The 9,126-nt window shown below is 29.8% G+C and overlaps 2 protein-coding genes across 3 annotated transcripts in view; one reads left to right on the top strand and one right to left on the bottom strand.

Annotated features, from left to right (window-relative positions):
- Positions 1 to 7,384, top strand: part of LOC106678046 (E3 ubiquitin-protein ligase RNF14) — an 18,164-nt gene extending 10,780 nt beyond the window's left edge. For both annotated transcript variants that reach the window (XM_014416337.3, XM_014416336.3), the window contains exons 5-9: positions 650 to 912; positions 3,282 to 3,440; positions 4,249 to 4,477; positions 5,763 to 5,935; positions 6,028 to 7,384. In XM_014416337.3, the coding sequence (XP_014271823.1) occupies positions 650 to 912; positions 3,282 to 3,440; positions 4,249 to 4,477; positions 5,763 to 5,935; positions 6,028 to 6,291 (1,088 nt within the window). In that variant the 3' untranslated portion in view covers positions 6,292 to 7,384. The remainder of the gene's footprint in view (positions 1 to 649; positions 913 to 3,281; positions 3,441 to 4,248; positions 4,478 to 5,762; positions 5,936 to 6,027) is intronic.
- Positions 7,385 to 7,833: 449 nt separating this feature from the next.
- LOC106678051 (phenoloxidase 1) overlaps positions 7,834 to 9,126 on the bottom strand; it is a 9,365-nt gene continuing 8,072 nt past the window's right edge. Inside the window, exons 12-13 of the mRNA XM_024362541.2 lie at positions 8,253 to 8,458; positions 7,834 to 8,140 (exon numbers count right to left, since the gene is read on the bottom strand). Coding sequence (XP_024218309.1) covers positions 7,877 to 8,140; positions 8,253 to 8,458 — 470 coding nt within the window. The 3' untranslated portion in view covers positions 7,834 to 7,876. The remainder of the gene's footprint in view (positions 8,141 to 8,252; positions 8,459 to 9,126) is intronic.

Raw genomic sequence — 9,126 nt, 5'->3', positions numbered from 1 at the left:
GTTAAAGTTCTATCAGAAACTCTAGTGGTTTAGTTGGAGAGTAGATCCTCAGCAATCTACTTTTTAAAATAATTTTTTTTAGTCTTATGAAAAATCTATAACATGAATTAACCCTCCAAATATATGATGGAAAAAGTTGCATGGATAACCAGGTGGGGTTCCTGAAGGGCCATTAAAATTCTTGAAAATCATGTTCCCTAATCCATTGCGTCTTTGAGCAATCTAGTATTTGTGATTTATTTATATCAAGTTATAAATAAGTTCTTGATTATCTTACTTCAAATCTATTAGATCAGTGTTTTGTAACTGATGGACCTTAGGTGGGCAACACATATTTTTGTGATGATTTATTATTAGAGCTATTATATTAAGTAGTTTTCCTGATATTTCGGCGTTAGATAGAAGGTTTTGCCTGTTAAATGCACAATAAAAGTGAATAAAAGTTTCTTTTAAGTTATCTAATGTCAAATTATATGCCTCAAGTCAGTAGTGGTGTAGGGCCGCAGACTTCTATGGGTTAGGAAGCACTGCATGATATAGTTGAGAAGTAAAATTCATGTTTTAAATTTTTTCTTTAGTTTGTTTGCCAACTATATCTGTTGAATATTTCTTTCATTATAATTATTTAATACATTTATTTCATTTTTAGGGTTTTATGTCAATGAGTTGAAGAAATTTGGTAACCAATCTAAAAAATCAGAGCTACTAAATGATACTCCTGAAGTTCACAAACCGAAACTGAGGCCTTCAGTTGAGGACAAGATTAAACGAAAAAGCAAGCAGTATATCAAGCATAAAATTACTCGATACCATGTAAATATGCATTTACATCAATACCTCAGGGCATATAATGAAGACCGTGCCAAGACAGTATTTCTCAAAGGGCTTTATCTATGTAGTATATGTTATACAGTGAGTAAATATTTCAATCTGCATGCATAGTAATTGATACTAGTATTTGTTTCTATTATTTATTTTTATGGTAGTAATTTAAACTAGAATCCAACTTTTAGAAAATAATGTTCTGTTTATATTCCATTTTTATAAAAATCATTATACGTGGAAGCATTCATGGAAAATCATTTTACTCCTGATGAATATACTTTCCAGAAGGAAAGTATTAGTTAAATATTATTTAGAACTAAAAACTACATATGTTATTAGCAATAACACTTTTTTTTGTTGTATTACTATAGATAGAGATAAACCTATTTTTGTTAATTGTTGATAAATAACTTCCTTCATGAAGGAATAGCATATATAGGAATTATTAGCACAATATAGCCAGGATATTTACCATACTTAATAAGAAATGTCTGATCATTCTATAAGTTTATAATTCCATAACATTTATATCATGTTATTCGTATTATGTATATTATATGATTTATATATGTAATCGATGTTAACTGGTTATTTGGCAGAATAACTAATAAAGGAGGTGTTGAAAACGGTGCGAATCAGGGATTTGTAGAAAGGATTACTTTGTACAACTGACCAATAATATCTTAGCTCCTTATTTTTTCTACTTACATTTATTTTGATTAATCTTTTTATAGGTTTTTAATCCAAATATTTCCTGGGTTTCATTGTTGGGGGATATTACCCAAATTAATTTTAATTTGATGGTATCAATGGACTGTATATGATGGATTTTAAATTAATTATGCATGGTAAGCTAATTGAAAACGAACCTCTATTCTTGAATGATTTATATTACAATTGATATATGTGATTAAGCCAAAGGGGTGTACAATATGGGTTAGTTTTTAGTTAAATTAATTTTGACTGTTAATTAAATGGGGTTACATGAAATAATGGAAAATGTTGTAATTTACTTGCCCAAATTACAACATCTGTTGTTGTCCCCTTGACCGGGTATGGTGAAAAAACTACTCACTCATGGTGGTTGTTGACTATAAGAAAATATTGTTGCTCTGAGTAGACTCTGTTCACTCTTCTTAACCTGCACAGACGCTAACACACCTCCGCTTCACAAAAGAGGACCAACCTATATCTCAAACCTGTCAGTCCCCATTATCGATAAAGCATATAATTGAAGAATGCTCATCATTTTGTATGTAGTAATAAAATTCCTTGTACAAGAGAATTGGCTCTTAAAGACAGCAGAATCCATAGACAAAATAATAAAATTTCTGAAAGAAACTGAACTTTATACTAAAATATAAATCACCAATATCAACTAGTGTTACAAGAAAACAGTCTACATTCATCTATCAAATTTAAAAGACAAGAAAATAAATAAAGTAAAAAGGGTGTAATAACCTAGATGTTGATCGTTCTGAATAAAAATCTAATCTAATCTTGTACAAACGCCTTAGGTACAAGGACTCTACTGCTTCTTGTATTTGCCACTAGAATTCCTATTTAAAATGTGTGAGGGGAGTCTTCCTCAAAAAGAAGGTTCCCTTTTTAACTTAATTGAAATATTTGTCTCTAATTTGAATATTATTCTCATTAGGTAAGTTTTAATTACCCTACTGCCCAATTACCCTAGGAAAGTAAAAATCTGGAGTGGTGTGTGCATCAAACAACTTTCACTTATTATAAAAAATCATATTTTATGATTTCTCGAGGTGATAATCCATCCTGGCCAGGTCCGCCCCAATAAACCCCTAGGGAGTGATTGTCCTTATATCACTTTTGAAATATTTGCTTAAAGCAGGAAGAGGAGACTTGAGATAATTAAATCGAGCAATATTTAAAAAACGCCTACAATTCGAAAACAGGATGAAAACCACGACTCCCGCTCTCCGTGATAGCCTTACTTATCTTACTTTTCAAACAGACAATTATAGCGAATAGGTTAGTCGGTGTATGATATGTCACAATCCCACAAGAGGAGATCATAACAAACAAAAAAAGGCAATCCTTCCTGGCTGAACCCGTCCTACTAATAACCTTTTTTTCTAACCCCTCCAATATCTTAATTTATAAACAAATACAATACATACAATATATATATATATATTGTGATACCCATTACTCTTGACTAAAAAATGTTGGATCATTTCTGTAGTTCGTTGATATTCACCTTGGCGGTATTATGTAGGTAACTAAAAACTCCAGTAAGTGACGGTCCTATATCACTTTTGAAACATTTGCTTATATCGGAAAGAAGAGACTTAAGATATTTAAATTGAACAATATTTAAAAAGCGCCTAAAACTCAAAAACGGTATCGGTTAGTTATAGTCTGTAGTTAATTTTAATAATTTATTATTTTCATTTTTGAACTATTTGTGATTATTTTATTTTCAGGAGAAGCTAGGATTGAATTGTATCCAGTTTAAACCATGTGATCATGTGTACTGTCGAGATTGTATCAGGTCATATTTTGAAGTAAGAATTAAGGATAACAGTATACAGACGATGCCTTGCCCATTTCACAAGTGTGCTTCTGAAGCCTCACAAAATCAAGTAAAAAAGTTCAACTTGTATTGTATTTTCTGATCTATCTTTGTGTAATGGTTTTTAGTTCAAAACATTAATGGTTAAAATTTGTTAATTTATTATTAACTATTAATATTAATAACAGACTCTGTCTTTTGATGATGAAATTAGTTAAACCATTTAAGAGACACAGTTATGTGTCAAGTTTTGATAATTCAAATTCCTACTAAGTTCAAACCACCTGGTATGTATCGTTTCCTAATGAGGGCACTTGTAATTATGTTGTTTTTTGTTATAATTCTTTTTGAATTTTTCATTTTACATTTCTGTATTTTTTTTTTTTAATTTCATAAATTTCCAAGTTTACTTGTATTGGAACCTATTTATGCATTACATTATTGGCCTCTAAAACCGAACCTTCCTAGAATTATACAGAAACTATGTTCTGTGTATCTAGTTCCTTTCAATCTATACAATAATCTTCAATGTTATTGGCACAATATTTAGAAGTGCGTATAACTTCCCAGAATTTTATCACACCACTCTAGAAGCTTTATTTAAATAGATTATTTAATTATTAATAAAATATTATGACAAGATAAATGTAAAGATTTTTATGCTATACTCATTGATGATGTAATGTTAAAATCTTCAAGAAGATTTATGCTAATAATGAACATGGTGAGTATTTGTAAAATGCTTCTCTTCTCCCTTGGCTACTTAATTTTATATATATTTTAAATATTTATATTCTTAACAAAATATATGAATAAAACTAAATATTATTTTCTTTACTTTAGTGTAAGTATACATTATATTATTATATTTTTTATAGATACGTGAAGTTGTTGGGCCCAGTTTATATTCTAGATATGACAAACAGTTGCTCGCTGCTACTTTGGATAAAATGCAAGATATTACTTATTGCCCTCGCACTGTTTGTGGATGCCCTGTAATGAGAGATACTGATGAAAAAATGGCTGTCTGTCCTTCTTGTTCCTATGTATTTTGTGTGTTTTGTAAAATGACATATCATGGTGTAGAACCATGTCGTCTTAAAAATGGTAAGTTGAATGCTGTATATTTTATTGATTAAATTAAATTGTAGAACTAATTTAGGAAACATTAGTAGAGAGTATAACAAACTATTTAGCTTGTGAAAGATTTAGTTTGGCCTTAGAAATATGAATTTTGGGTTACTCATTTATTTCCAACTATAAACTTAAAAACATATGGTACTTGAATATTATGCCTTCACACCTTTTCTTTATATTTATAATTTATTAATGACAATTACATAATTGAATTAGTTATTGGAACAGCACTGGATGTGACATTTCACAACTACTTTTGTGGTTGAATAATGTTTGTTGTTACTTGCTGTGTGGGAAAGTTAAATGTGTCAGTTTTCAAACTTACATAAAGATAGTGTCGGTTGGGTAGTTTGATTATTTAGCCCTTTTTTGTAGCTCAATGTGAAAATTATTTTAAAGTAATCTTTTTCAATAATACCATTTGTAACTTTTAATTAATATTGGTTAATAAGTTGTTAATTGTAATTTTTTTTTATTAACTTAGCGAACATCTAAGTTTAATTTTAAATCCTGCCTGAGTTAAAAGTATTGCTTATTTTCTTGAGACATTAGTGAAGTCTCTATGTAAGGCATTCCTTGTTATCACATATAGGAACTAATGTAAATAAATGATAATGACAAACCCTGACCTTAAAGGTCTGTTTACATTGTGCTAGTTGACTGGCTCGCCAGTAGGTAGTACAGTCAACTGGTATAGCAGTATTATTTTCCTATTTAGCCAAGCCAGTCAATATTTGTTGCTAGTAATGTTTATTTGCAAAATCTCAAGCTTTAGGTAGTCTTCAGCAATATGCCATTATTGCAAGAATTTATATTTTAATTTCATAATACAACAACATATTATTCATTATGGGATAGGCATGATATTGTTCATTCAACTAGATATCAGTATTATAGAAAAGTTTGTTGCTCAGTTAATTTTACATCATGATGAAGAAGGAAAATAAACAAAATATAATTTTGAGCAATACTTTTTTTAATATATTATAAATCACAAAAACTGTAAAAAAAAAAAATAAATAATGGGTTAAACTTTAAAATAATGATGGTAGAAGGTCTAGAAAGTGATAAAAATAAATTTAATTTATCAATTCATTTCATATTATTCACTGAGTTTCAATGTTTCTCACATTCCTCGTTCCCCACTTACACCTTTAATTAATACTTAATAAAATATTAATTTGTTAATAAACTTATTATTATGTGAATAAGTTATTATTTTTTTTTACTCAATTGCTTGTTTGATTTATTTCAGAAGAAAAGATGAAACTGATTAATGAGTATGAAGGTGGGGATGAAAACACTAAATTAAGGCTTGAAAAACAATATGGCAAAAAGCAAATACAACTTTTGCTTCAAGATGTCAAATCTGAATCGTGGATTTCTACAAATAGTAAGCCTTGCCCCAATTGCAACATTGCTATTGAGGTGAGATTTTTAAATTATTTTATTGAAGTATAAATATCTTATCTTAGCCTATTGCTTTCATAGCAGAGTGTTACATTTTTAAATTTTTCCAGAAAATCGATGGTTGCAACAAAATGTCTTGCTGGAAATGCAACACCTTCTTTTGCTGGCTGTGCCTTAGCGTATTGGATCCACACCTCCCTTATTTTCATTTTTTGGATCCTCAATCAAAATGTCATTCTCAACTTTTTGAGGGAATATTCGATCATGGTAATCAGGATGCTCAAGAATTAGAAGAAGATTTTCTTGGGGATGATGATGAATATTATGAAGAAGATGAGGACGATGAGGATGTCGATTTCTACTTTTTGATTTAGTCGAATGGTTGATTGATTTGCCTTTATCTGAATCCTACTCATCTGTGCTATGTGTTAAAAAATTATGCTATTTATTTTATCGAGTGCTGTTCTCATGTTTCAATGTTTCAAAACACACATTAATTTCCACAAAGTATGAAACAAAAATTGATTTTGAATTGATAGAAGAAGTATTACAATTTTTTTTTTTGTGATTAACATAGTTGATTGTTAAATTATTTTTCAAAGGATACTTCTTTTTGATTTATTACTATTTTCTGATATTCTTGAATTACAAAAGGACTTTTTTGGGGGTGCTGTTCGGCCAACTTGACAATATTTAATTGATATGTTTGTAAACTCTGTATTAATTGTAACATCATGTAATCGTTTTAGAAGAAAACTTGTTATCATATATGTATTCTTAGCTCACTCGTTAAATTATTTATTTCACTTATTAATATTTTATGTTGTTATTTCTGGCTGTTCTTAACTCTTAAAGGTTATAAATCTAACTGTACAGGAATTATTATTAATTATAGTATCCTGATTCTTTTTTTCTTTTTTTTCAGTAATGACTGGACTTTGTAATATTTTGATCTAGTAACATTTCGATTATATACCAACATATTATGACATTATCAGAGTATTATGTGATAGTGTTAAGTATGCTTTGGAAGGGTTTTATAAAAATAAATAAAAGAAAGATATGTTGGAATCCAATAGTTATTAACCTAGTTATCTGCTGGAATCAAGTAAAAGCAATTGTGATAAATCAATGACAAGAATTATATATTAATGTCTTGCCAGTTATAATGTAATTGTTACTCATGGTTACATTGCAACAAAGGATTGATATTATTTAGTGACAGGATTTAATCTCTTAAAATACCCGACATCTCCTTATTTATTTACAAAACAGTTTTGATAATTTGTTATTTTATGTTATAAATTTTCTTTTTCCTTGTATATCTTTATTTCATCTGTAAGATTCCTTTAAAGTATTGTAAATCCATGACTGGGATTTTTTTTTTAATTTACATAATAATTATTATATTTACTTTTAAATTTCTGTTTCCTTTTATTGATTTTAAAAATAAATTGTTGTAACAAGTTTATCATTTTTTTAAAATTCTGTTGCTGATCTTTCCAAACTATTATAGTTGGTGATTATACTAAGGATTTATAGAGGTGATGTTGAGGGTTGGATTATGAGTCAGGGATTAAGCTTTGTTTTAAATATGTTATTCTGAAACTGAAAAATTATCTGGTTGGTCGAAGTCTAAACTGGATCAAAACTTACCCAAGTATCTTGGGATATTATAAGTTATTCTCGACCAGGTCTGAAATCCTTACTCTTGTTTCATAAAATTTTAAATACTAATATGAATAATATCAATGTTTATGAAAGGTAAGTACAAGTTCACTTTGCCTTCCTGGGTCTCTGAAACATTTTATAAGATATAGGGTTTTAAAGGTTTTAGTGGCGCTCTCTCTCTCGCTCTCTCTCTCTATATATATATATTGTTTAAGGTAAAATATTAAGAAAACATTAATTTGATTTATTTTTTATTTTTCATGCTCTTTGATTAGTTAATTTTGGAAATTAATGGAATTTATTTTGTTCAGGAATGGTATCAGGAATAACTGGAGGCTTGAAAGTTGTGTTGTTGTTGTGGTAGACCGTCACAGGTAGCAGCATCATGTTTTCGGTGAGGAATTGCTGGATGGTTTCCGCTCCAGTTCTAGGCTGCCTGTCGAATGGGAACCCCATGGGCCTCTTGTCTGGGTACAGCTTGTCCCTTTTGCCGCAGTAACTCACTGCATTGTAGCACTGGCTTTTTCCTTCACCTTCTTCCTTTTGCTCTACCTGAATATTCATAAATGTTATAAAGAATTATTTGTTTTAGCTCCTCTAATTGTATGCTAAGTCTTGATGACCTTTTGCCAAATATATCATTTTGAGTGAAATATAACCTCACCTTGTCCTTCTTGTAGTCCGATATCATGACAAATAGTTGACAAGCGTATCCCTCTGGGGTACCTTTGCATAAGAGCATGTTCTGTGGCCAACCACAACCACAGTCCTGGTCTTCCGCTGCAGCATTTTTCTTAAATATCTTGTCTAAAGATATGGTTACCGAAGAGTTGATGGATTTTCTTGTAATTGTATTTTTTCCAATTTTCACTTAAATTAAGAGAATTATTATTACATTATAAAATTAATTCATATTTTGTATATGTTTTGTCATAAATTGATATTGCATACACTTGTAGATGTATCCTATGTCTGGGGATATATCCTAGATGTATCCTATATTCTGCTAAGTATATTACGATATAATTGAACCGTAACAGCCCATGAAGCATTGAAGAGGATTGGACTGGTAGAGGTCCACGTTTATTGATTCTCTTGTCAGTGTGTGCCCACCTCATTTTAGGGTTGACCAGATCCAGGTTTTTTATTGACATATTGCTGCTTTGCTATAGTAGTCCCATAAACAAAAAAACTTTTTTTTCACCCTTAATAGCTTTAGGAAAGTCTGCAGGATAATCTCAGTAAAGAAAATAACCTTGGTCCATCCACACTATCTTCATAAAACATCCAATCCTAAATAAAATTGAAACTTTATGTGCCACTATTCAAGCAAAGCAGCGACACGATAAAAAAAAGTCATTTCCAGTGTAGAAGAAATTGAGTTAGTGAGAACAGGAATTTAATTTGGTTTGTTTAGACTATAAATCCATGTGTCTGTTAAGTTTGTAATTTATTAACAAAGCCCCATTATTGGTGTTACCTCTTTCAACCAATATTTTCAAGATGAATATAAAAATACATCCATCTAGCGGGAGAAA

Source organism: Halyomorpha halys, unplaced genomic scaffold (assembly GCF_000696795.3).
Source record: "Halyomorpha halys isolate HHAL.00 unplaced genomic scaffold, Hhal_1.1 Scaffold120.1, whole genome shotgun sequence".
NCBI lineage: Eukaryota > Metazoa > Arthropoda > Insecta > Hemiptera > Pentatomidae > Halyomorpha > Halyomorpha halys.
The sequence above is the reverse complement of the archived record's forward strand: the minus strand, read 5'-3'. Positions and strand labels throughout refer to the sequence as shown.